The sequence below is a fragment of the Notamacropus eugenii genome, chromosome 5 (assembly GCF_028372415.1).
Source record: "Notamacropus eugenii isolate mMacEug1 chromosome 5, mMacEug1.pri_v2, whole genome shotgun sequence".
Classification (NCBI taxonomy): domain Eukaryota; kingdom Metazoa; phylum Chordata; class Mammalia; order Diprotodontia; family Macropodidae; genus Notamacropus; species Notamacropus eugenii.
The window spans coordinates 67,909,142-67,936,850 of NC_092876.1; the positions used below are offsets into that span (position 1 = coordinate 67,909,142).

General features: G+C 48.0%; 2 protein-coding genes across 9 annotated transcripts in view; both read left to right on the forward strand.

The window, feature by feature from the left end:
- The first annotated feature begins 970 nt into the window (after nucleotides 1-970).
- PIGV (phosphatidylinositol glycan anchor biosynthesis class V) lies at nucleotides 971-19,007 on the forward strand. Of its 4 annotated transcripts, none has more exons than XM_072609476.1 (5): nucleotides 971-1,036; nucleotides 2,760-2,839; nucleotides 13,204-13,308; nucleotides 14,090-15,229; nucleotides 16,384-17,415. In XM_072609476.1, exons 3-5 carry the CDS (start codon nucleotides 13,213-13,215, stop codon nucleotides 16,663-16,665), a joined length of 1,518 nt encoding a protein of 505 aa, XP_072465577.1. In that variant the 5' UTR covers nucleotides 971-1,036; nucleotides 2,760-2,839; nucleotides 13,204-13,212; the 3' UTR covers nucleotides 16,666-17,415. The 4 variants fall into 4 exon arrangements, with proteins under 4 accessions (XP_072465577.1, XP_072465578.1, XP_072465575.1 ...); XM_072609475.1 differs by lacking the exon at nucleotides 971-1,036 and adding an exon at nucleotides 10,940-11,035 and having other exon boundaries at nucleotides 2,725-2,839; nucleotides 16,384-17,064; XM_072609477.1 differs by lacking the exons at nucleotides 971-1,036; nucleotides 16,384-17,415 and adding an exon at nucleotides 17,745-19,007 and having other exon boundaries at nucleotides 2,707-2,839.
- A 6,025-nt stretch (nucleotides 19,008-25,032) lies between these two features.
- ZDHHC18 (zDHHC palmitoyltransferase 18) overlaps nucleotides 25,033-27,709 on the forward strand; it is a 44,995-nt gene continuing 42,318 nt past the window's right edge. For all 5 annotated transcript variants that reach the window (XR_011967124.1, XR_011967123.1, XM_072609479.1 and 2 more), the window contains exon 1: nucleotides 25,033-25,466. Coding sequence is in view for 3 of the 5 variants with exons in the window: in XM_072609479.1 (XP_072465580.1) it covers nucleotides 25,165-25,466 (302 nt within the window). In the remaining 2 variants the exon portion in view is untranslated. The remainder of the gene's footprint in view (nucleotides 25,467-27,709) is intronic.

Here is a 27,709-nt window from a genome sequence, read left to right on the forward strand (position 1 = left end):
CAGAGCTGGGAGGGCCCTTAGAACCCAGGATGTCAGAGCTGGGAGGGCCCTTAGAACCCAGGATGTCAGAGCTGGGAGGGCCCTTAGAACCCAGGATGTCAGAGCTGGGAGGGCCCTTAGAACACAGGATGTCAGCGCTGGGAGGGCCCTTAGAACCCAGGATGTCAGCGCTGGGAGGGCCCTTAGAACCCAGGATGTCAGAGCTGGGAGGGCCCTTAGAACACAGGATGTCAGCGCTGGGAGGGCCCTTAGAACCCAGGATGTCAGAGCTGGGAGGGCCCTTAGAACACAGGATGTCAGAGCTGGGAGGGCCCTTAGAACCCAGGATGTCAGAGCTGGGAGGGCCCTTAGAACACAGGATGTCAGAGCTGGGAGGGCCCTTAGAACCCAGGATGTCAGCGCTGGGAGGGCCATAGAACCCTTAGTAACAAGAACAGGGTGGTTCTGAGAACAACATGGCAAAGCAGGGCCAGGACTGGGTCTCAGGTGGCACAGGCACCAGAGCTGGGCCCAGCCCCATCGTTGATGACTCCCAGCCCCTAGCTCTTAGTTGGACTGGAGTACCAAGTCTGGAGTCAGGAAGACCTGATTTCAACTCCACCTCCTAGCTGGATGACGCTGGGCAAGTCACTTCATCCTCCTTGCCTCAGTTTCCTCGTCTATAAAACGGGCCGAAGTACATGACAACCAAGAAAACCCCAAAATGGGGTCAGGAAGAGTCTGACTTCACCTTTTATGGGGTAGGGGTGAGGAGCCTTGAGACCAGGCAGGGCCCGGAGGGTTCCTCGGGGCTTTAGGTGCGAAGCCCAGGAGGACGAGTACGAGACTCAGAGACAGATGAGTTTCTTCACAAGCAGCTCCCACCCTCTCCCACCCAGCTCGCTCACAGCCAACATGGCCGCCGGGCCTAGCGAGGGAGGGTAGTAAGGGTGGGGAAAGGGGCGGGGCTAGGCCCTGAAGCCTAGGCACGAGGAGGGCGGGGCTGGCGTCGACAGCACCTAGGGCGCAGGCGCGACTTTCGGGAGCCCGGATGGAGGTACTGTGGGTCGGAGCGGAAGTGGTGGGAGAAGGCCAGGGGTGGGCGGAGAGTTGCTCTAGCGTGGGAGGCTGGGGGTAGGAGCCCTTGGCCGAGAGCCCCCCACGAACTGAGGGCCCCGGGAAGGGGGCTCTGGGCGTAGGAGACTGAGGAGCCCCGCCTCCTCTCCCTGCCGCCTTCTCTCCACCCTCCTTCCTCCCCACCGCCCGCCCCCAAGCTGTCCTCCTCCTTAATACCCCGCCCCTCCGAGCGAGCGACAAAATTCCGGGACGTCCCCGCCCCCAGCACGGGGGAGAAGAGGCTACTGGATTACAGAGCCAGAAGGAACTTTAGAACTAAGGAGGGAAGAGCAGGAAGGAACCTTAGATCAGGGAATGGAACCTCAGAGCGGGGTTGGGTGGGGAGTGGGGGCAGGGGTGGTGGAAGAACCGGAAGAACTCTTAAACAGGGAATGGGAGGGCCGGAAGCAACCTTAGAACAGGGGGGCGGAGTTGGAAAAACCGGAAATAACGTTAGAACAGAGGATGGAAGAACCGGAAGGACTTTTAAGCTAAGTGGGAATGGAAGGGCCGGAAGGAACCTTAGAACAGGGGGTTGGGAGAACCAAAAGGCAGCTTAGCACCGAGGCTGGAAGAACCGCAAGGCCCCTTAGAGCGTGGAGGGTCAGAGCTGGAGCCCACTTACAGTCCTAGCATCCTAGATGAGGAGCTGGAATGGATGTCCAAGGCCATCGGGTCCAGTCTTCTCATTTTATAGAAGATGAACCTCAAAAGAGCTTACCCACGTATAAACAGAATTCTGTATGGGTGTAAACAAAGCACAGTCAGGATTCTAAACCGATTCTCCAGAACCAAATCCTGAGCTGGCTCCTCCATGGCCCTCTTAGAGACATGGGTAGCCATGGTCAGCAGGGCCGCTCTTGTGAGGGGAAACAAAGAATAACGTTGTAAAAATCTTAGGTGTCCCACCGTGAAACTTAGTAGCAAACTGTAAACTCCCTAGGACCCAGGGCATGCTTATGGTTTTGTCTTTTCTCTGAGCCCTACAAACAGCTCATGGGCTTGATACATTTGTGTTGAGTGGTTGGAGACAGCGGGTTCTCTCTGCCTTGGAGTCTTTGTACAGGGGTAGCCTGCCCACTTACGATTTTGGCTTGCATGTCCCCTGAGATCCTTCCACCTCTTGAGATTATAGTTTAGGGACTAATCTGGTCCATGCTTTTTGGGAGCAGGGTGTTGAAGATAATGAGGTCAGAAGTTCTTCATTGGGTTCCTAACCCCTGAATGAGGACTCAAACTTTAGTATGTTCTGTCCATAAATAGGAAAAAGACCAGGATTGAGAAGATACCCAGGTTTCAAAAGCTCTCCCTAATGATGTAACCTTGGTTAGCCCACCCTTGCTTCCCTACAGGCATCAGTTTCCATATCTGTCAAATACTGAATTTGGAGTGGATATTCTCTGAGGCAGCTACCAGGCCTGAAAGTTGTAATTCAGGCCAGAGTTTGATGGGATTTGCAGAGTGGAAAGGAGAACGTAGAGCCTAATTTTTGTTTCAGTTGCCCTACTTCCTATATGAGCTTGAATAAAAATCTCCTTTTCTGGGGTCTTATCTTCCTCATCTGTAAAATGAGGGGGTTAAACTAGATGATCTTGGCCCAAGTATGATGAGGTCATGTCAGTGGAGTAATTTTTTCTTTCCTTTTTTTTTTTTGGCCTTATTAGGTATAAACTCCAAGAGCATTCACCTACTTGGACTTGATCTGGACATGGTAGAGGGGAAAGAGGGAAAGAGAAAGGCTGAGGTGGGTAAAGTGTCTCTTCTCTCCCCCCCCCCCCCTTCCATCCCAAAGGCCTCTTGGGGCAGGGGCAGGGAGCCAGGGAGGAAAAAACCAAAGCCTGTTGTAGAGCACAAAAAAAGAATGCGAGACCTTCTCAGCTCGGGTCTATCTGTTTTCCCTAGCCCATCTCAATCCATTGAGTCAAATGTTAACAGTGTTCCCAAATTCCCAAACTGCTGTTGCTCTCTAGGGGTTTCAGATTCACATTTGAACTGGATTTGTCTGAACCCAACCAGTGTCTTATTCTCAGTCCCTCCTTGCTTCCTTCCCTGCCTCATGGAGATGGAGCAAGCTGCAGGCGCCCCCTTGTGCCAAGGAAGGAGCACTGGCTTCTCCTTTTACTTGATTGAATTAAACATTTTCTATCTCCTGTCCTACTTAAAGTTCTGGAAAAAGACTCAGTGCTGAAGAGTAAGGGGAGGGGAGGGGAAAGGGGTGTTCATGGTAAAGATACTTAATCTCTCTTTACCTAGAGACAGCTAGGTGACTCAGTGGATAGAGTGTTGGGCCTGTAATCAGGAAGATCTGAGTTCAAATCTAGTTTCAGATACTTACTAGCTGTGTGACCCTGGGCAAGTCATCTGTTTTCCTTAATCCAATGGCAAAAGAAATGGGAAACCACTCCAGTATTGTTGCTAAGAAAACACCATACAAAGTATCAGGCAGAACTCAACAGCAGCATAGTGCATTCTCTAGTCACCCGGCCTTGGCTTCATTCCCTGAGCCTCAGCTTCCCTCCTGTTGAGTATAAGCACTGTTTCTAGAATATTACAGAGGCATGCTGGTATGTGTTTAACACCTGGACTCTTAGGGAGGAAAAAAATGTATGTACATAACTCTTAAGTGTAATGTACATTCTTCACACTTTTGTTAAGTCTAAATCATCAATAAAACAATCAGTGTGGTCCTATTGTACTGAAAAGTTAGCCATCAGGAGTTTAGGCTGGCTCTCGCACATCCCTGTCTAAGTCCCTTTGCAGCTCTGACAATCTATGTATCTTTGAGAAATCAGACCACCAGATATGCAAATAGTTAATATATCCTTGTGATTTCTCCAAATTGTTAAAATTCTTTTTGGAGGGACAGCTTTGCTTTACCCCCAAACTGCTGACCACCTTAGACTCTTATGTTTCCTGTTCTGATTGTCCAAACTGGACCCACCGTTCTCCAGGGATCCATTGGTATGGCCTGTAGCTAGAGAAATTTCCAATGTGCTCTCCAAAGGTCTCTCTCTGCCCTGGGGCAATCCAGTTTCTTTTGGTGGCCAGTAAATGAACAGAGTCTTTTTTTCTATTCCTAGGAGTCAGCAAGAATTTCCCACTCTGAGTTTGTTTTAGTAACTTTAGCCAGGACTGCTTAGTGATGGAGTTCTTCCCTGACCCTATTTTAATTTTATAAACTGTACAGCAGATACTAAGCAGTAGTTGTAGCTTTACTGCTTTTGTGTTCCTCCAGCATCTGCCTGTCTCCTATTTCTTAGAATTCCTTAGAACTTTGGATCAGTTTAGTTTACTTTGGAGAATTCTGAGTGAGAGGAAAAGTATACAGCACCTACAACAGCAATGTTAATAATAACTCACATTGAAATAGCTTTTTATAATTACAAAGCACTTTCAAACTTACTTTCTCATCTGATGGGAGCTAGTGCTTGTATTATGGTCTCCATTTTAAAGAAGAAGAAATGGGGGCTCAGAAAGATGAAATGATTTGCTTAAAGACACTTGCCTATGAAGTGGTGGAGCTGCAACCCCCCTGACGTCAAACCCATTATTCTCTCCCCTACTCTATGCTTTATTTCAGGTCCCAGTTCTTCTACTTGCTAGTTTTTTGAATTTGAGCAAATTGCTTCTGCCTCTGGGCCTTCGTTTCCCATTCAGAACATGAAAGAGTTCTGAGGTCAGAGGTTCTTTTCCTGGAGTGGGTCCATGAACATTAAAAAAAAAAATTTGACAACTATTTCAGTGTAACTGGATTCTTTGGTGATTGTTGCAGCTGTTCAGTCGTTTCCTACTCTTTGTGACGCCTTGGGCCATATCATGCCAATGCTGTCCATAGGATTTTCTTGGCAAAGATACTGGAGTGGTTTGTCCTTTTCTTCTCCAGTGGATTAAGGTTCACTACTGAACCCAGATGGTTCCAGGGGAGAACATGAGGCTGGTGACCTTGCACAGCCCTCTCTCACTTAAACCCAATTAACTTGCATGTCATGGCATCACCATGTTCCTCTTGGAGAATGAAGCCCAGACAACAACAAGGTAAACAAGGTACGTGCCCAGTAAGCGTCTGAGGCCAGACTCCAGACCCAGTGCTCTATCCATCGAGCCATCTAGTTGTGATTTCCTTCTCCAGCTCATTTTACAGATGAGGAAACAGGAAAACAGGGTAAAGTGACTTGCCCAGGTCACACAGCTAGTGTCTGAGGCTGCATTTGAGCTCAGGTCTTTCTGACTCCCAACCTTGTACTCCCCAAGCTGCCCTACTTTTTAGTGTTATTATGTATCTTATCTTATGCATTAAAAGATACTCTGGGAAGGGGACCATCACTTCTCCAAAGGTTAAGAACCCCTGGGCTAGATGGTCTGTAAGGACCCTCCCAGCATTGGCTTTGATTCCTGAAAGGGAGTACCTCAGAGAGGGAGGACAGTAAGCCTGGATGAGGAGTTCCCTGGGAGAGCAAGGCTCCTGGTGAGATCGGGACTCTTGCAAGGCATTTGGCATCCTTAGCACAACAACGATCGCAGTGTGTCGTTCTCCCTCCCTCTCTCCAGCTCACAATCTAAAAACAGATGTAGAAACATATGTAGGCATGGAGACACATTTATAGCATATTGCCAAGCCATTTATTTTGTTCTTTTGCTAGGAAGGATTTGGGAAGTTTAGGAGTTTGGGTGTTGTGAGAAGCGGGGATGGGCAGGGTGCCTGGGCTGGCAGTGCTGATGAGTTTCCCCAAAGAGTCATAACAGTGACACCTCCATGGAGGTGTAGAGCACTTGGTACTTTGGAAAGTGCTTTCGTGTACATTCTCTTAACTAAAACTCGTGAAAGCCCTGGAAGAGAGGTAGGGCAGGCATTATTAGCCCCATTTTAAAGATATGGAAACTGAGGCATAGAGCCATTAAGTGACTTTCCCAAGGTGCTGCAGCAGTTAAGTAGAACTAGGGTTCACCCTCAGCTGCTCTGTCTGCAGATTAGGTGAATAGAATGTTGAATTTGGTGTCAGGAAAATCTGTTCAAATTTCAGCTCAGATACTTAGCGGTGTAACCTTGGGGAAGTCATTTAATCTATCAGCCTCAGTTTTCTCATCTGTAAAATGGGGGTAATTATAGCTGCTTCCTCACAGGGTTCTTTTGAGGATCCCATGAGATTATATATAAAATGCATTTTGCAGAACTTTACTACAAATTCCATTTCTATAATCTTGATAACCCTCGGCAAATACAGACACATTTTGCAGAACAGTTTTTTGGTTCATTTTTTTCTCTGTGGAGTATTAATGTAGAAGATAGTTTAAATGAAATATGGAATTGAATCCTAAATAAATCCATCAAATATGAGATGTTTACATTTGGATTAAAATAATCACACAAACTACGTCAGTCAGTAAACACTTAATAATGGGACTCCTAGGGCATGCTAGGCTCTTGGAATACAGAGACAAAAGTAAAACAATCCTCACCCTCAGGAGTTTACATTCTATTTTGGTAAAAAATACAAGTATTTATAAAAGGTACCAAGTAAAGGAGGAAAGACGTTGGTTTCTGGGGGAGTGGAGGAGACAGGAAAGGGAATGTATGAGGAATAGCCACCAGCAGATCAGTTTTGCTGGACCTGAGAGTCCCTGAAAGCTGGTGACGTACCAAACACCAGAAAAGTTGGGGTAGAGACCGATTGTGAAGAGGTTTCACTACCAGATGGGAATTTGTATTTGGTCCTAGGAACAAGAGAAGGCTGCTGGAGCTTCTGGGTAGGACAGGGACAGTTTGGCAGCTGTGGGAAAGGAGGACCTGTGTCCCCTTTCTGATGGTGAGAATGCACGTTCATCTAGCACTGGTGGGAGGAGGATGACCAGAGGGCAGGGAGCACAATCCGGAAATGACCACTAAGATGCCCAAAGCCAGTGTCTTCCATGACAACACCCTAACTTCCTCTGATCTTTTCCTTGTGTCTGTACTTAAGAAAGATTTCTTCCTTTTGCCAGATTATTGTATGACTGTAGTCTGTATGTTATGCTGACTCTGCTATCCTTGTTATGCATCATTTCATGTTTTCATTTCATGTTTGGGGGTGGGGGGTTTCAGAGCTGTCATTTTACTAATTACTATCCTCTAATTTATTAAGTCCTTCATTCTGTAATTTGAAAATGTTGGTGATTTCTAGATTCTTGCTATATTACAAATAAATCTGTGGTGAATATCCTAATAATAGCTAAGGATATAATCCCAGGAGTGGGATTGCTGGGTCAAGCAATATAATCAATTTTGTGACTTTTATTGGATATTGCCATATTGTTGTTCAGTCGTTTCTCAGTTGTATCTGACTCTCCATGACCGCACTTAGGGTTTTCTTTTTTTTCTTGATTAATTAATTTTATTTATTTTCAGTGTTTTACAATAACTACCATATAACTTAGATTATTATTTTCCCCTCCCTTCCCCCTCCTTCTCCCCTCCCTTCCCAAGACAACATACAATTTTGTATAGGTTCTACACATACATTCCTATTAAATACATTTTCACTATTGTCATGCTGTGTTGAAGAATTAAAATGAGTGGGAGAAATCATCTAACACACAAAACGCAATACACACACACACACACACAAAACAATGATCTGCTACAACCTGCAGTTGAATTCCATATTTCTTTCTCTGGATGTGGAAGGCATTTTGCCTTAGAAGACCCTTGGGAATTTTTTAGGTCCTTGCATTGCTGTGAAGGGCTAAGTCTACCAGAAAGAACTCTCGTACACTGTGGTTGTTGCTGTGCACAAAGTTCTTCTGGTTCTGCTCCTTTCACTCAGCATCAGATCATGTAAGTCTTTCCAGGTTTCTCTGAAATCTTCCTGTTCATCATTTCTTATAGCACAATAGTACTCCATTACATTCATACACTATAATTTATTCAGCCATTCCCCAATTGATGGGCATCCCCTTGATTTCCAGTTTTTGACCACCACAAAAAGAGCTGCTATAAATATTTTTGTACATGTGGGACCCTTTCCCATTTTTATGTTCTCTTGGGAATACAGTCCTAGAAGCAATATTGCTGGGTCAAAGGGTATGCACATTTTTGCAGCCCTTTGGGCATAGTTCCAAATTGCTCTCCAGCATGGTTGGATCAGCTCACAGCTCCACTAACAATGAATTAGTGTTCCAATTCTCCCACATCCTCTCCAACCTTTATCATCTTCCTGTTCTGTCATGTTTGCCAATCTGATAGGTGTGATATGGTACCTCAGAGTTGTTTTGATTTGCATCTCTCTAATCAAAAGTGATTTAGAGCATTTTTTCATGTGACTATAGATATCTTTAATTTCTTCCTCTGAAAACTGACTGTTCATATCCTTTGACCATTTATCAATTGGGGAATGACTTGTATTTTTGTACATTTGACTCAGTTCTCTATATATTCTAGAAATGAGGCCTTTATCACCAACATCAGCTGTAAAAATTTCCCAGCTTTCTACATCCCTCTGAATTTTTGTTGCATTGGGTTTGTTTGTGCAAAAACTTTTCAGTTTAATGTAATCAAAATTATCCATCTTGCACTTCATAATGCTTTCTATCTCTTCTTTAGTCAAAAATTCTTTCCTTCTCCATAAATCTGATACACTATTCCTTGCTCACTTGGGCTTTTCTTGGCAAAGATCCTGGAGTGGTTTGCCATTTCCTTCTCCAGCTCATTTTATGATGAGAAAACTGAGGCAAACAGGGTGAAGTGACTTGCCCAGGGCCACACAGCTAGTGTCTGAAGCCAGATTTGAACTCAGGAAGATGAGTGTTCCTGACTCCAGGTCCAGCGCTTTGTCCACTGTGGTGCCCCCTGAATGCCTGTAATTGCCATATCATTGCTCTCTGAAAAGCTCATACCAGTTTGTAGTTCCACCAACAATATTGTGATTACGTATTTATTCTTAGCCCCACCATTATTGAATTTCACAGACTTAGAAGCCATCTAGTCCAGCTAGTACCTTTACAAGTCTTTCATCAACATATCTGGTAAGGGGTGATCCAAACTTTGCTTTTATTATTTTAGGCTATTTTTTCCCTGGCCATTTGTATTACTATGCCCTGCATTTTTCACTGGATAGCCCAGCCCTATCGGATGAAGAGGATTCTCCATAGGATGGAGACATCCATTAAGGGTTAAGATACAGGGAAGGGCAATGTCCCTCTTTCTCTCCAAACTCACACTCATAGTCTGTTCTCTAATTCCCAGATCCCAAAGACACATTAGACATTTTCCAAATCAACCAGGAAGTATTTAATAAGCACCTGTTGTGTTCAGGCACTGTTTTAGGTGTTGGGCTACAAAGATAAAATGAAACCATCTCAGTGTTCTGGGAGCTTACAAGAAGCTTATGGGAAGTCACAAGCACCAGCTGTCTCTTATGGCAGTTCCTAGGGCCAGAGTAGAATTGAGATCTGTCTTGGGAATCGAGCCACTGGGTGTTCTCCCAACTCTGAATCTCACTTGTCAGGTAGCCCTAACTCATCTGGGAGCCCCGGTTTTTCCATTTAGATTGTATCTAGTTAGTTTCTAATTACCCCCATAGGTAGAAGGATACATCGATTCAAGGATGTAGGATTTTGTTGTCAGAGTGGATATGTCCTCCCCAAAGCCAATCTTAGCCTTTCTTCATTAACTGATGGTCTCCTAGAGAGGCCATGACCAAACTTACTGGCTCTGTGATCCTGCTACTGGTCTGTGGACAGCTGGTCTGTGGACAGCAGACACACAGTTGTCACCATGCTCATGCATGGAGCCTTTGCAGTCACAGGAGAAGACGTCTTTAATTTGAAAAAAAGGAAAAAAAGGAGGAGGGGACATCCCATCACTCATTTCTTAAAAAGGCCTATTCACTGAATGGGCCTTACCTCACTCTAAGTGAGTACCTGAAAAGGTCTTAGCCTAAAAGGGCCAGAGTCTCCCATTGCATCGTGGGCCATCTCCAGTTGTCCTGATGATTATCTGGTCACTGGACCCAGATGGCTCTAGAGGAGAAAGTGAGGCTGAAAACTTTTTATAGCCCTCCTTCACTCAAATCCAAGTCGACTGCAAGTCATATCATCATTTCCCTGATGTCAAGGTCCTCTTTGAGAACGAAGGACAAACACAACACACAACAGAGTCACATGAGCCTGGGGACTCATTCTGCCTCAGGCACTTAGGGCACCACCTCTCTGGTGGCCTGAGCTGATGGCTGATGGACATCCTTCCAGCTTTAACTCTCTGGTGTTGTGGATGCTGGAGGTGGAAGAGAGCTGTACAGCCAGAATCCAGCTGCCTAGCCCCAGCAGAAGGGTCCCCACTATAATGTACCTGGTGAGTGATCATCCAACTGAAGACATACCATGAGGGTGATGCACTGCTTCTTGAGGCAGCCCATTCCACTTTGGGATGTTCATGGTGTAAGAAGTTTTTCCTCACACCAACAAGCCTACATTTGTCCCTTCCAAACTTGTAGCTTGATAGTTCTGGCTAATAGCTTGGCCCTGACCTAGCCTTCAAGAACCCTGAGTAGCCCACATGCTATGATAGAGCATCAAAGAAGGACTTTAGTGGAGAACTAAGGAACATATACCAGTGTCATAGGCAGTGTGCCATAGAGAGCTGGCCTTCGAGCCAGAAAGACATGGGTTCAAATCCCACCTTGGACATACACCAGCTATGGGACCCTGAGCCCACTTGGGACCACTTATTAACCTCTCAGTGCCCAAGGTAACTCTTGAAGACTGTAAGTGATAGAGGAAGATACTGGCCTTCATTGGTAGGGTTTCCTCCCGCGTTCCCTATTCTAATGAAATCACAATTCCATCCCTTTTCCTTATTCTTGTCTCTTAGATTCAGAATACAAAAGTCTTCCTCACCTGCCTGGGCCTGGTCTCCCATAATTAAGACTATTCCCACACACCATCAGAGAATGAGAGAAGACCACAGGTAATGAGGCCAAGCAGAGGGTAATATAAGAACAGGAGCACTGAGCTGGAGACCTGGGTTTGAGTTTCAGCTCTGCCACTTACTAGTTTTCTGGTTTTAGACAGATCATTTAGGCTTAATATTACTGGGGAAAATAACTTCCTCATAGTTAAGGCAAGGACAAAGTGGAATGGGCCACCTTCAGTTTTAGTTGGGCCTCCCTCACTGGAGGCCAGGTGGCCTCTTGTCAGAAGGGGACTGAATGGTCACTAAAGTCCCTGTCCTTTGGGCCTGTGCTTCTTCCTCTTTCAGTGAGGACCTGGACCTTTATTTTGCACTGGCCTCATTCTTTCTTGCATTATAACTGTGTATTGTCTTTCTCTCTTTGAGAGAGAGAGAGAGAGAGCGATATTCTAGAAAAAACATTGGATTTCAATTAGTAAGCTGTCACTTACTAGCTTTCTGACTGTGGGCAGTTACTTCCTGCTTTGGGAAATGAGGAATTGGGACAGATGAGCTCTGAAGTACTTTCCAGCTCTAAAAGTCCTATCAGAGTGTGATCTGAATTGTAACTAGAGAGATCCCGTGTCACAGTAAAGAGAGTGTTGGACTTGGAGTCAAGGGTGACCTGAGGTTCAAATCCCAGTACGCACACGCACACGCATGCACACGCACACACACATGCACTCTATGTAACCCTGAGCAGTTGCTAAACTTTTATCACCCTCAGTTTCCTCATCTGTAAAATGGGGATAAAGATAACACCTCCCTCCCAGGATGGTTATGAAGATCAAATGAACTAATTTATGTAAAGCTCTTTACAGACCTTGAGGTGCTCTATAAATGTGAGATTCTATCATTATCCTTGACAGTGCCAGCATTGGCCTGGCATCTAGTTGTAACTTCATAAATCTGTTGAATTGAATTGAAAGTCCCTTCCATCTCTCAAAGTCTATGATGGGGTGGTTCCAGTCCATCTGGGGACAGTTAAAAGATTGAATGCAGTACATTAGGTCTGTAGCACATGTGCATTAGTATCTTCAGACTCTCCAGGATGGCAGGAAGCCCTGACTTTAAGGGTAGGATGGAGGAGCACTGTCCGTGTTGTGTCCAGCCTCGTGTTCTCAGTGCTCCTTTCTGTATTTCATTTATGAGGCATGGAATAAGCTTTCCTTTTGTTTAGAGAGTCGGTGGGTTGGATTATGATTATCGTCATTATCTCATTCTCATTGTTTTCATTGGGGTTCTGGGATAAGTCATTCTCTCTTGTTATTATTTTGTATTAATGTTCCATATATTCTTGCACAGGTGGTAGAAAAATTGCTTTTGGTCACTGAATCAGAGAGTTAGGATAGAAGCCTGTGGGATTGTAGTAAAGCACTCTCTGTTCAGCTCCAATAACAGACAGACTAACAAAGATAACATGCCTCATCCTGTTCTCTTTCCTTGGCTAGGTCTCTATATTTTGAAAGCTTTTTGTTTCATGTAGTTTAGAGATTGAATATTTGGAATGGATACAGCTATGGAAAATGTTGTTTTTGAGTTTTGACAGTGCCTAATAAATGCTTATTGACTGCCTGGGCAATCATGGGTAATAAATAGTTCAGTCTATGATAATGTTCTAGTCTCCCTTTAGATCATCAGGTAAGTTCTCTAGCATCTTTTGAGGTCTGTATTTGTAACATAGGCATTTGTCTCCTGGCCGTCCACAACAGCTTGCCAACTTGTGCTATGGCATTCTAGCTACCAGGTGATGACTCCTGTAACTAATAATTCACGATGTTTTTGAAGCAGAAAACACTATCCTCATAATCAGTATTGTACAGTGGAAAGAGGACTGTTTGTGGAATCCTAGAACCTGGGTTCAAACCGCACTGGGGTGCTTATACCATGGGTGCCTTATGGCAAGTGCCTCTAGCCTCCATGGGCCTCAGTTTCTTCATCTCTAAAATGGAGGGGTTTGGCTAGATGACCTCTGACATTTCTTCTAGCACTAGTTCTGTGAACCCTTGTGACCCCAGGTAGTGAAAGTCTTATCTCCATTTTACAGATGAGAATATCGAGGCTCCTCATACAAATAAAATGACCCAGAGCACTGCTTGTGATGATGAATTTCCCATTCTGGACTCTTGGGCAACTCTGGTTCCCATGCATGTGTCTCACAGCCTTTGGGTCCTCTGTGGTTTCAGATGCCCTGAATGCCCTGGTGTGAGAGGATGCAGCTTTGGGAGCCATCCCAGGGAGAGGTGCTGAGGTTTGCAGTGGTCTGCCGCTCCTTGACGTTGGTCCTCCAGGTCAGTGTCTGCTCTGGCCCTCCACATCTGGGCCTCACTGAATGGGCTTTCCCTGGGTTGGAGCTAATGAAGGCCTGTCCTGACCACAGTCATTTCTGGGATGATAGTGACTCACGTCCTCTGTGAGAGACACAGGGCAAGTCTTATCCTCACTTAAAAGAAGAGGGAACAAATGAAGTGACTTCCTCAAGGTCACACCACCAGTGAAGAGCAAAGCCAGCACTGGATCCCTGGTCTCTGTTGACCCCAATTCTGAGCCTTGTCCCACTGCCCCATACACAATGGGTAGGGTCATTTTCCAGGGGCTGCTGCCGGGAGCAGACAGAAGTCAAGTTGTCTTGCCTGAGTCACAGAGCTAGTAAGTGACTAAGGTGGGTTTGGAGGTGGGTCTTGGCACCTCAGAGCACTGGAAGATCGGAGTTCAAATCCTGCCTCAGACACTGGTTTAGCTAAACAACTGAGCAAGTCACTTACCTCCCTTTGCCTTGGTTTCCTCATCTGTAAAATGAGGATAATAAGATCACCTCCCTCCCAGGGTTTGAGGGGACACAATGAGATAATGTGTGTAAGGTGCCTGGGATAAATGCTAGCTTTACTATTACTCATTTTCATATGGATTAGCTTTCTGGGAGAGGATGGGAAGAGGAGCACAGTGGGCAATGCTAGTGATGTAAAAACAAAAGTTATCACTACAGATTTATTAGGAAAAAGCAAAACTGTGAGGATGCCTTGGGGGCTGGAGGAGGCTCCTCACCTGGGCCCCCTTGGCCTCCCTCCACAGGCTCTGTTCAATGCGCTCATCCCCGATCATGCTGCAGACGCCTTCTCGCCGCCTTGCCTGGAACCCACTGGTCTCGGGGACCAGCTGGTGGAATGGCTCCTGGGGGGCTTGTCCCACTGGGATGCAGAGCACTTCCTCTTCATCGCGGAGCACGGCTACGTCTACGAGCACAACTTTGCCTTCTTCCCAGGCTTCCCCCTGGCCCTACGCGTTGGGGCTGAGCTGCTGTTGTGGCCTCTGCAGGGACTGCTCACCCTCCGAAGTCGCCTCTTGTTGATGGCCGTCCTACTCAACAGCCTGTGCTCAGTGCTGGCAGCCTTGGCCCTCTACCAGCTGGGCTGCTTGGTGCTGCGCTGCCACCGCCTGGCCTTCCTCTCTGCTCTGCTCTTCTGCCTCAGCCCTGCCAGTGTCTTCCTGGCATCGGGCTACTCTGAGAGCCTCTTTGCCCTCCTGGTCTTTAGTTCTATGAGCCAGCTGGAGAGGGGCCACAGTGGCTGGAGTACACTTCTCTTTGCCCTCGCCACTGTGGTGCGTTCCAATGGAATCATCAATGCTGGCTTCCTTTTCCATGCCCAGTGCCGAGACTTCTTGTCATCTCCTTCCCTAGGGGACCTTCCTGGGGCCCTGGGGAGGCTCCTGAGGCTGGTGACCTTTCTGCTGCTCATAGCCCTTGGGGTTGGTCTTCCCTTTGCTCTATTCCAGCTCTATGCCTACAGCCAATTCTGCCAGCCCCACTTGCCCCATCTCATCCCAGAACCCCTTGTACAGTTAGCCAAGGACAAAGGCTACCGGGTATCAGCAGGCGATCAGCCCAGCTGGTGTGCCTGGCGCCTGCCCCTGATATACAGCTATGTCCAGGATGTCTACTGGAATGTAGGCTTCTTAAGGTACTTTGAGCTCCGGCAGGTGCCCAACTTCCTTCTGGCGGGGCCAGTGGCAGTGCTCATGGCCTGGGCAGCCTGGACCTATGTGACTGCCAACCTCCAGCACTGCCTCACACTTGGGCTTCTAAGGAGCAAGGTCAGGGGTGATGAGAAGTCAGGGAAGCCTCCCCCTGGATTCCACAGCCCACAGGTGTTTGTGTACGTGGCTCACTCGACGGCCTTGCTGCTCTTTGGAGCCCTGTGTATGCATGTGCAGGTAAGGGCTGCGCTGGGGCTAGGGGTGTGTAGAGTCCAAGGATCTGGACTTGGGTTCCAGTTCTGGCCTGGTGAGTGTGTGTGTGTGTGTGTGTGTATGTGTGTGTGTGTGTGTGTGTGTGTGTGTGTGTACTCACATTGCATACATGATCTCATTGGAGTCTCACTGTGTGTCTGTGTGTGTGTACTCACTTTGCATACATCTCAGTGCAGGCCCCTTAGTTTACAGAGGAGAAAGCTGAGTCTCAGAGAGGTTATGGCTTACCCATTTTTACCCAGTAAGTGTTCAAAGTGGTATTGACCCCAAATCTTTCCTGACTCCAAGACCAGAGCCCCTTGCATTTCTTCTGAGGTCCTATCTTGAATGCAAGCCTTCTAGGGAGGCCTTGGCCCTGCCTGGACCTCAGGGCAGTCTCCGGAAAGTCCCACTGCCCTCCACTTGACCTTTCTTTCAGCCTTAGTCTGAGCAGGGCTCACAGTGTCTATTTGTAAAAGTCTTTGAGATCAGTGGCTGAAAAACTGGGGAAGTGCAGGGCAGCATTCTGTGTCTGCTGGTGGATTAGTTAGGGAGTGAGAGATTGAGGGAAGCCAGCCAATTGGAGACTCAGATCCTCACCCCCAAGAAGGAGAAGGATGAACAACAGGCATTTCTCCTCTCCACTCCCTCCCCCTCCTCATCCTCTGTCCTTCCCACTTCCCCTTCTCACTCCTCCCTCTTTTTCCCCTCCCTCCTTCATCTCCTCTCCCACCTTTTACCCCTCCTCCTCTTCTTTCTCGTTTTTCCTCTTCTTTTCTCCTCCTCTCCTCCCTTCCCTCCCTCTCCCTTTTCCTCCTCCCCTCTAACCCAACTTGAATGTTCTGGACCTCATCTGGAATTGGGCCCCATAGGATTTTTCACATTGATTGACTCATTATTGTGATTAGTCTGGAGCTGTGTTTATTTCTAACACTGAGGTTGCCTGGCTGATGTCACACATCTTTATAAAGCAGACCCCAAGCTCCAGAGTTTCTTCCAAAGTAATAAATCTATGGTATATGACATGGGGCAGCAGCAGCCCTGAGAAACGGTGGGGCACATTGGGTGGAAACAGAGCCGGTTGGAGATGGTTACAGCTTATATAACTGTGGGTCCCCCGTCCTTCCTGTGGTTTCCAGGTTCTCACGAGGTTCTTGGGCTCCTCCACTCCCATTGTGTACTGGTTTCCAGCTCACCTGCTTCAGGACTGGGAGCCCCTGTTGTGGACTCAAGAGGCTGTGCCTGGGAAAGTTCCTGTTGTGTGCTCCCTATTGGGACAAGGGGCCCCAAAGAATCCAATTTGGAGACTTCTGTGCAAATGGAGAACTTGCTCTAGAATCACACGGGCCATTCTGAGCTATTTCCTCTCTTACTGGCTCCTGGGACTGCTCCTGCACTGTAATTTCCTGCCTTGGACATGACCCAGAGCCCCAGAAGACAGCCAGGCTAGGCTACAGACTTTCCCAAGGGGCCTGAAACTAGAAAATTGAGTCCTGGGCCTACTTGAAATAGAAGTCCTCATCCACAATGCTTTCAAACAAATTGGTTGTGATTTCCAAGGAAGTGTTGGCCTTTGGAGATTCCAAGTGGCAGGGGCACTTAGGCCAAGGTTTTCTTCCAGGTCTGATGTGAACCTGAGTCTTTCTGCTCAATTCTGCCTTAGAAAGTTCATTAAATCACCTACCTGCCCATTTGAAGCTACTTAATAGAATTTCAGAATCAAAAAGAAAGCCAGGCCTACCAGTGCCCAGGTCACCTGCTTCACACCTGCGTCCTCTTAAAGACATCCAGTGACTTGATTACCAACACTCATTCCTAGCCTTCTGTCCTTTCCTATCCAGAACTAACTGAATAAACCTTCCCTCCCATCTTTGTAGCATCTGTCTTCTCCTGGCCACCTCTGTTCTGGGATGAGAGGGCAGTGTGACCTCACTGGGAGGATGGAAACCAATGGAGATTTTCCCAAGAGGAGGTGCATGGCCACAGGGCCACTTGGTTGAGGAACACTGGGATTCATCCTTGGTGTAGCAGGAAGCAGCCTTGTCTGGCCAAGGTCACCTTGTCGGATAACCTTGACCTATTAAAGCTGGAAATCCAGCGTAAGAATACCCCAATGACTTACAAAGAAGAGAGCCAGATTAAAAATGGAATCTTCATTCTTTTTTTTTTTATTTAATAGTATTTTATTTTTTTCCAATTACTTGTAAAGATAGTTTTCAACATTCACTTTTATAAGATTTTGAGCTCAAAATGTATTCTCCCTCCCCTCCCCTCCCCCTTCCTAAGACAGCAAGCACTGAAATCTTCGTTCTCTCAGTGGTACCAAGTAGGCTGGTTTGTCACCACCCTGCTGCTTAATTTTGGCCAAATCACTTCCCCTTGCCAAGACTCAGCTTCCTTTTATGTAAAATAAGGGATTTGAACTAAATACCATCAGAAGTTCCTTCCAGCTTTAAATCTGATTGTCTTATGACTAAGAGATCTCTTGCTGCTCTAACAGGATCTGAAAACTATATGGAAATTTAGAAGGAGCTCAGGAACATCTGTCTGAGGAGGAAGAGGAGAGAACCTCTGGAATGGGCAGAAGTGGACAGAGAACATATCAAGAGAAATGTTTGAGGAAAAATTCCGAGAAGTATGCAGATTCTTACATGAGGAAGGGAGAAAGTACATGCCATGGGGCCATAACAGCCCCTAACACCACAGTCTGGAGAAGCCCAGGAGGAAATGAGGGGGAAGGACCTAATAGAAAAGAGACTTAAGGGAAATGGTTACAGAGCTGAAGGAAAGCAGCGATTAAGTGTTGAGCTGCAGCATCTGCTGGTCATCACCTCCAGGGTATCCCATGGATAGCCTGCACTGTCCAAACCAGAGCTCATCATCGTCCCTTGGAATCCCACTCTTCTCTGAACGCTTTCATTTCTGCTAAAGACATTGCCATTTGCCCAGTGACACAGGATGCCAGCCATCCAGTCACTTGCCAAGTTTTATCTGTGCTGCTTTCACAGCATCTTGTGTTACTCCCCTTCTCCCCTTGTTCATGTCAGGCCCTTTAGCCTCCACAGGGGTCTCTGCCTCCCAGGATCCCCTCTCCCCCTGTCCTCCACAAAACTTTTAGATGCACACTCCTCTGCCCAAAGAGCTCCCAAGATTTGTTGTATTGAGCAACAAACATGCCGGTTTCTGCCACAGACTGGCTCCAGCCTTTCTGCCTGGATTGACTTCACATCACTCTCCTGACCCCCTCAACTTTCCAGGTGGACTGGCCTACTGGCCCTGCCCTGGTGCCTTTGGACAGACTGTCTCCCATACTTAAATGCCATCATCCCTCCTCCCCTGCTTCTTGGCATCCCTTGCTGTATTCCAGGCCCATTCAATCATTAATTCCTTATTCAGTGCCTTCTCCCCAAGGTTAGGATTCCCCTTCCACCAAAGAGGATGATGTCATACTTTAGATATATGTTGTGTTGACTTCTTACTTCCCCTCTCCCCCAATAGATTCCAAAAGCTCGTTGAGGGGAGGGACCTTTTTTTTTTCATTTTGTCTTTGTATGCCTACCATCTAGCACAGTGATAAATGCTAGTTTCAATTCTTGTTGAAGCTTGCTCCTAGAAAAGAGTTGACTGTACATAATATCTGACTCATCAATTGAATATTGTTAAACTGATTTTTTTCTCATTCTTTTTTTATTCTTTGGTATAAGGAACTGCTTGCTGGGTAGGGACATCAGTAAAAGTTTTTAAATAAAAATAAATTGGTGGACATTTTCATTCATCATTTTTTTACTTTAGAAGAGGCATCATAGCCCAATGGAAAAAGTGCCTTACCAAGAGCAAAAGGCAGAAAATCTGAAATTCAGCCATCTCCCAGGCTCTCACTACCTTATCCCTAAAATAACTAGATTCAACAAAGGGTAGAGTGTGGGACTTAAATCTGGAAGACTTGAGTTACAATTTTGCCTTAGGATTACTAGCTTTGTGACTCTAGGCAAAGGAAATAAAATGTGTGAAGTGCTTTGCAAACCTTATAGAGCTATACAAATGCTAATTATTATTAAGTTATCTTGGAGGGCAGGAAAAAATGAGGAAACTGGGAAATGACTCAGAGCATTTCACCAAAGCCCTGTGAGATAGGTTGTTTACTTATTTTTCAGTCATATCTGACTCTGTGACACTTTGGGGGTTTTCTTGGCAAAGATTTTGGAGTATTTTGCCATTTCCTTCTTCAACTCATTTTACAGGTGAAACCGAGGCAGACGGAATTAAGTGACTCGCCCAGGGTCACACAGCTAGTAAGTATCTGAGGCTGGATTTGAACTCAGGAAGACGAGTCTTCTTGACTTCAGGCCCAGTGCTCTGTGCACTATGGTGCCACCTGGCTGAGGTAGGTGGGGGGAAGTATTATTATCCATGTTTTGCAAATGAGTTAAGAGATTAAGTGTGTTACCCATGGTCCCAGAACTGAGAAAGCATCTGAAGGACTTGAACCCAAGTCTCCTAAATACCAAATTCAGTGTCCTACCCATTATGCAAGTTGCTGTCTCCCCAACCATCTCCTAAAGTGCCTTTCAGCTCTGCCACTGACAAGTCACCTAAATCTCATGAGTCACTTAATCATCCGTAAGAGTTGGAGTGAATGACCTCTGAGATCCCTTCCAGTGCCCAGGCCATTCTGTGATCTATTGTTCAATGCCCACCTCGTGTGCCTTGACCTGTGGAATCATCCCCAGTCTACTTTTAAGGCAGGGGTTCTTAACCAGGGATGTCTGTAGATAGATTTCAGGGGTGTCTGTGATCTTGGATAGGAAAAAAATAGATCTTTATTCCAACATAATGGGTTTCCTTTGTAATGTTATGTATTTTATTTTATGCCTTTAATAACATTATTCTGATAAGGGTCCCTAGGTTTCACCTGACTGTAGAAGGAGTTTGTGCACAATCAAGGGACCTGTGCCTTTAGGGGGGGAAATTATCCAGTCCCCATACCTTTGAACTTCTAAGACCCTTCCCATACCCTACCTTACCTCCCCCAGGTCTAATGAATAATCTCGGGTTTTTTGTTTTCATCTAAATAAATATTAGAGCCTGGAGTTGGCAAAAATAATATCCCCAGGTAGTTGCTTATAGTTCACCCTATAAGGTGAACTGTGGGGTGGGAGAATTGGGGGGGCAGAAGGCAAAACAGTATGTTGATAGGTAAATCTTTTGTATTTGCCTATGAAGTTGAATTAAATCGTGATCCCTTTTGCCACTGACCCGTTCCTGCAAAGCAATGGATTGGCAGACCCCAGGGCCAGGAAGATGAGACTCTAATGTTCCTCCTCCCCACTCTCAGACCCTTCCCAGCTGTGTGTGACCCTGGGCAACTCACTTATCTTCTCTGACAGTCATAGTTTCCTCATTTATAAAATGGGGATACCAATTTTCACAGGAGCCATCTCTCAGCATCTCTTAAACCCTTTGTAAGCCCTCAGGCACTGCATGAATGTGAGCTATCATCATTGAACTGTGAGGATGGACATTGATTTTTTTCTTTTTTTTCTGGGTTGCTTTGCCCCATTTGGGAGCCAGCCAAAACATTCTTCTAAGAATGAGAATTTTGACTCACTCCCTCTGCCCGTGGCTGAAAGCTAACAGCCTGTCAGCTCAGGGAAGCTCCTGGCTGAGCCCCAGCACCCTTTCTCCCAGAGCTTCTGGTCAGCTTGGCCAGGGAGCACTTCCCATCCATCTCTCTAACGTTTGTCCTACTGAGAGAATTTGGTTTGGAGTCAAATGCTTGAGAAAAACCCACACACAGATCGGGGGCAGCCCCTCTGCCTCCTGCCAAGATGCCCGAATGCCCTCCTTGGCACAGCACCATCACCCTTGCCCTAATGTCTTTCCAGTTGGCAGAGACCCTTTGCTTTCCTCCCCAACAGCTGTTTCTCCCAGGACTCCTGTCTGCTTGGTTTTTCGGCTCTGATAGGAGTGATGAAATCTTTGCTCAGGAAGCCTTTTAACCCCCCAACTTTCCTCCCCCCACACACACACTTTACCTCCCACTGTGGCAGGGGCCCTCACTGGGACCACACAGGATGAGTGGAGTGCCTTCCCAGGAGAGAGGCCTGTGGCTGTTCTTGCTAACACAGAAAGATTTTGATTCCCCGCCCCCCCCAATCTTTGCCTCACCGCCTGAGAAATCCTGCCTTCTCAACTAGAAGCCCCATATCTGGGTCTACCTAGGTCTTTCCTTTGGGACAGAAAAAGTCGAAGATAACTGATAACCTTGGCCAAGTGCAGCCCCCTCCCCTCAGGCGGACTGGGAAGGGGGACTCATTTGTCTCTGACCTTGGAGGGGCCCTAGGATGAGCTGATTTTATGGCCAGCAGCTGTCCTTTTTTACCATCCCTGGGCCATCTTTAATAGTCTTGGAAAGTTTCATGAAGGGCCCCAAGACAGGAAGCAGCCTGTTTACCCTAAAACCTAACAATGCCCCAGCTGGGTTGGGCTTCAGCTGTTGCAGAGACAAGTCATTTCCTTCTGGGCCCCTGCTGAAGCAGGATCCAGACTCTTATACCCAGAACTGGATACAGTTTTTTTATTTCCTTATGGGGAGGGGGTGGATTATGGGAAGAGATGCTTAGCATTTCTTTCTATATGTAAATCCTTTTTTTATTAATTTACACACACACACACACACACACACACACACACCTATCTTTCTTGTCTGTTTCTAAACTTGCTCTAATCACTAAAGACTCTTCTGTGCAGGGTAGTAAGAACTGATGTGTCCATTACATTCCCCAACTGTGACCTAGACACAAAGTAAGGATGAAGGAGGTTCACAGGATTAATGAATGAAAGGAGCCTTAGAGATCATCTGATCCACCCACCACCACTTTACAAAGAAGGAAGGACACTCACATCCAGAGAAGGAAGTTACTTGCCAAAGGTCACCCACCAAGAGCTAGTATTTGAATCCACATCTTCTGATTGGGAACCCAGCACTCCTTTCCCCGGGGGGAGAGAAGGAATTGTAGCAGTGAGGGAGAGGTATTGGAATCCCAGAACACTGCTCTCCCTGGACAGAAGTGCCCCAGAGAACCTAACAAACTGAATTCTGCCTGGTCCTCTTTGAGCTGTGCCTTTATAAAAGGTCACAGCATGCTTTCTCCTTCAGGGCCCAGGAAGAGCTAGCTGGTGGCCTCCTTATATTTCATAGACTCAGAATTGGAAGGGACCTCATAAAGCATGTTCCCTGAGCAGGAATCTACTCAACCAAGTGTCATCTGGCCCCCCTTTGTAGACACAATCCAAATAAACATTTGTTTTACTGATAATATTTTTTATGTCACTGTCACTTCCCTAGTGATTTCCTTGTACACACACAAACTCCTCCTTTATAACAAAGTACAATTAAGCCAAATAAATCAACACTGAAAGACGTCTGACAATGTCTTTCCACACCTGAGGCCTGCCAACTCTCTAAAGAGGGTGTCTTCTGAAGACGAGGTCAACCATTGATCAGCATCCCAAAGTTTTCAGTAATATTTTTCCCTGCAACCTTATGATATTCATGTATATTGTTCTCCTGGTTTCACTTAACTTGAATTTATATCAGTTCATATGTCTTCCTGATACACAGCAGTCATTTTAGACACTAGCTATGTGACCCTGGGCAAGTCACTTAACCTCTGCTTGCCTCAGTTTCCTTATTGGTAAAATGAGGATCATATTAGCACCTCCATTTTAGGGTTGTTGTAAGGATCAAATGAGATAACATATGGAAAGTGCTTTGTAAACTTTAAGGTGCTATATAGTTGTCAACTATTATGATGATTATTAATACTCATGAATTGCTTTATTTTCTGAGCTATTCTGTAATCAGTAGATACCCACTTTCCTTCTGAATCTTTGCCAATACAAAAACCACAGTAGTAAATGTTATTCTGTATATATGACCTTTTCCTTTTCTTTTTTTCTTTTTGGCTCATAAGGGTACATGCCAAGTAGTGGTGTCACGGGGTCAAAGGATAAATCCAGTTTAGCCACTTTCCTAATATATTTCCAAATTGTCTTCCAGAACTGTTGGAGCAATTTGCAGCCCCACCAAAAATACATTAGTACTGTATTTAACATATTTAATCTTTTGTAAATTTCACCAATCTGATGGGTATGAGAAGAAACCTGAGGTCAAGAGACATTTATCAAGCCCCTAATACCTGCAAGACACTCGGCTACCTACTGGGTCTGCAAAAACAAAAAGCCCTCATTCTGCTGGTCTGGGGCTGGTTGGGTGGGTGGGGAACTATATAGAAATAAGCGGAATATAAGATAAATTGGGTAGGAACTGTAGGACCCAAGGAAGCTTCCATGAAGGACGAGTGGTATCTGAGATACACTTAGAGAAAGACAAGGTGAAGATGAGCAGGGATGAAGTAAAAAGGGGAGCAGATTTCCAGCCTCTGTGGGAAGGAGGGGGAAAGTCAAAGGGGGCATCTGGGGCTGGCAAGGGCAGAGGAGAACGGACAGTACGGAGGAGTGATTGGAGGAGCAGTATAAAGGGGATCAATTTTGGAGGGTGTTGGGAGGTCGAAGGAGCGTCAGTGGGAGGACGCAGGGAGGCAGGCAGTTAAAGCTGGGGTCTGCAGGACGGCCGAAGAGGCTGAGCAGGGCAAAGGAGCCCAGGGGCATGGGGCCGGGGCCATCCACAAGACCGTGGCTGGCAGGGACTGGGGGTCTCGGGTTAAAAGCTGAGCCTTTGGTTGGTTCCCGGAGGCGCGATGCGAGGGCCGGGGACTTGAGGGAGGTGCCCCGAAGTGCGGTCGAGCGGTGGGGCAGAACTTTCGGGCTGGAGACGGGGCTGGGCCGCAGGGCGGGAGCTACAGGTTAGCGTGGGACCAGGTTAGTTGGGCAAGGGCTGGATCTAGGGGCGGGTTTGAGGAGGGAGGCGGGGCCGGGCTGGCGCTGGACAGGGGTGAGGTTGGGGGCAGGCGCGCACCGACGTTGGGGGTGGGGGGCAGGCGCAGGCGCAGGGGTGGAAGAGGAAGGGGGCTGGAGCTGATGCTGGGGCGGGGCCAGGTCCGGGCGGTGGCCGGAGCCGCTCTGGAGGCGGGGCCGAACCCGGGACGGGGCGGAGTCTGCAGTGGGGTGCGGGCAAAGCTCCGGCCCGGGAAAAAGCTGGATCCGGGTTGAGGGCGGGGCCTGGGTGGTGAGGGGGTGGAGAATGAACTGGGTCTAGGTTAGAGGCGGGGCGGGACCTGGAGATGGCTGAGGGCGTGGTCTGACTTCCGCGATCTGGGTTGGGGGTGGTGTTTGGTGCTGGGGCGGGTGTAGGCAGTGGCTGGGTAGGGGGGTGTGGTCTGAGGCTGGGACCAGCGCTGGGGAGGGTGGAGGCTAAAGCTGGGTCTGGGTTGGGGGTGGGGTCTGAAGGTGGAGCTGAGTTGGAGAAGGGGCCTAATGTTGGAGCCGGTTGGGGCGGGACCGGCGCGGGCTGGGTGGAGGCCGGAGTTGAGCCTGGGCTGGGGGCGAGACCCGCGCCTGAAGAGGATCGAGACCGAAGTTAGGGGCGGGTTGGAGGCGGGGCTAGTGACGGGACGGCCGCTTCCGGGCTCCGAGCGGAGCGGCGGCTGAGCCTGGGGGCGTGGCTGGCGCCGGAGGGGCGGGGCCGGGCCTTAGCGTCTCGGGCGCCGGACGCCGTGCCGGGCCCCGCCTGAGGGGGCGCTGCGGCGGGAGGCCGGCCGGGCAGCGGCGGTGGCCGCGGCAGCCGAGGGGGCGGAGCGGACCTAGAGAAGCTGCGGAGCCGCGGAGCGAGCGCTGTGTGCGCCGCCGCCGCCGCCGCAGCTGGTCCCGGCCCGGTCGCCCTGTCCGTCCGCTCGTTCTCCCGGCCCGGCCCACAAGGCGCCGGGGAGGGGCGGAGGCGAAGCCCAGGCCGCGGCCGCATGAAGGAGTGCGAGTACCAGCAGATCCGCCCCGGGGCCGCCCCGCCGCCACCGCCGCCCAGCGCCCCCCACCCCGGCTCCGGGCCGCCCCCGACGCCCCGCAGGCTGAGCTCGGGCCCGGGCCCCGCCGCCCCCGCCTCCTTATCCGCCGCCTCCGTCCGGCCGTGCCGCAAATGGGAGGTGTTCCCGGGCCGCAACCGCTTCTACTGCGGCGGCCGCATCATGCTGGCCGGGCACGGCAGCGTCTTCGCGCTCACCGTCGTGCTCATCGTCACCACCACTACGCTCTTCTTCGTCTTCGAGTGAGTGAGTAGGGGGCGCCTCCGCCCCCCTGTGTCTTGTGGCCAGTGCCGTCATCCCCATCCCTCCCCGCCATCAGTCCCGCGGGCACCGCCATCCTGTATGTCCGCTGTCCTTGATGAGCTCTCCCATCCCAGCTCCCTCTGCCCGCCTTGGGTCATCTCTGGCCATCCCTACCCCTCTGCCCACCTTGGGTCATCTTCCATCCCTACCCCATCTGCCTTCCCTACCCCTCAGGATCATCTCTACCCATCCCCGGGCTCACAGACCCCTTTGAATCATCTCCTTCCATCTAGCCTCTTTGGGTCATCTCCCATTCCTACTCATTTTGGCTCATCTTTTATTTCTGTCTCCTATGATCTAGTCGAGTCATCTCCATCAATCCCTATTCTCCCTGGCTCCCTTGGTTTATCTCCTTTTATCTCTAAATCCTGTGACCCCCGTTGGGTCATCATCCATCTTTACCCTATCTGGCCTCCTTGGGCTATTTCCCATCCCTGTGCCTTCTGTCCAGCTTGAGACATTTTCTCATATCCCTTCTCCTTGGCCAGATCACCTTCCCTAGGTCCAATCTTCTTTGGACCCTCTTGGGTCATTTCTGTCCAGCACCCCCAACAGGCCCCTTTGAATCATCTTTCCTCTTCCTCTGCCCCTGTCTCCTCCGGTTCCTTTGGCCATCTCAGTTCCCTTTCTCTTCCTGCTGGCCTCCCTTTCAGCCATCTCCTGATGATTAGTGCTGTCTAGTGAAGCAGTGAGCCACCTCAGCAGATAGTGGGTTCCTGCCTCTCACTGGAGGCCTCAAGAAAAGTCTCAATGGGTGCTTCTTGGGGAGGCTGTAAATGGGATTCCTATATATGTCTAGATAGTGTTTAAGTGCTCTCTGAAATGACATTCAATTCTTAGTTTTTGCAGTTTTTAAACCCATCTCTTCCAACTCTCTTGGTCATTTCTAGCCCGGGTTCCTCTGGCCCCTTCAGTCATCTTCCATCTCATTTCCCTCTCCTACTTTAGTCATGCCCTTTCTAATTCCTCTAACAAGCTTCGATTAAACTTTTCATTCAGGCATTTCTTCCTTCATTATCCTCCATCCTTTCCATCCCCACTCTCCATCATTCCTTTGTCATCTCTGTCTCTCCTCTGTTCCCTCTCAGACTCCTTACATTCCTCCTCCTTACTTCAGTCCCCTTGAGCTTCCTTGGTCATCTCGCCTCTTGTCCTCCTCTAGAATCTCCTGAGCCATGATCATCCTTTCCCTTGGTCTCCACAATCTTCCCCAGTCTCCCTACTCAGTGTTCTTTTTACCTGCTCTGTGATTTTCCCAGCCCTAATTCTCCTGTCTCATTGTAAGCATCTGTAAAAGCAAGAACCCTGATATACAGAGAAGGTCCTGCTAGCACAGGTTCTTTGATCTGCTTTTCTAAAAGGAAAGGCAACTTTTGAGGGACCAGCAATCACTTTAATCAAGCACATGTGTCATTCACTTAGTTCAGAGGGAAAAGTCAGCACCCTGAACTTCAGAGAAAATACAGAGAAATCAAAATCAACAGACTTGGCTTCCAACTATCTGACATAAGCAATACATACATCCTAGATCAACAGACAGATCTAACTTAACTATTTGACCATTACATAGAGAGAAGCACCAACATCTGGGTTTTCAAAGCTGGGGGGCTTCTTTGCAGCTGCCCACTGCCCAGACTCTCTAGCCAAACAAACACTTCCAACGAGTAAGCCCCTCAGTAAAACCTCATCTCAGAGTCTTTATGCACTTTTCAGAGCCAGAGGGCATCATAACCCTTGAGAACCAGTGCCTCCCTAACAAAAGGTGTGGGCCTTCCTACAAATCTTTCCTAATCAAATACTCCTTTATGGGCAGTCCCGTTAATGGGTGAGGAAGATCTTTAATCTCATTATTGAATCAGAGGCACTGGATTATGCTAAAACAAATAGCAAAAGATCCTACTTTGCTAGCATCTCCCTATGATGAGGTCAGGGTCCCCAAAATGCCAAATGCCATCATGCCAGGTCCTGCTGAATTCTATTTAAGCCTTCTTAAACAGCTGGAGGCAATTGGGAGGTATCCACTGTGGAGGGCTTGGGTGGGAAGCAGGTAGGGCAATCCAGTGGTAACAGACAATGGAGGGCCTGGCTAGGTTAAGAGGAACAGATTGGAGTATGAAAGGCCAGATTAAGTGGGAAGATTCTAGGGGAGTTCAGGGAGGTTCTCAGAGTCTGTATCCCCTCA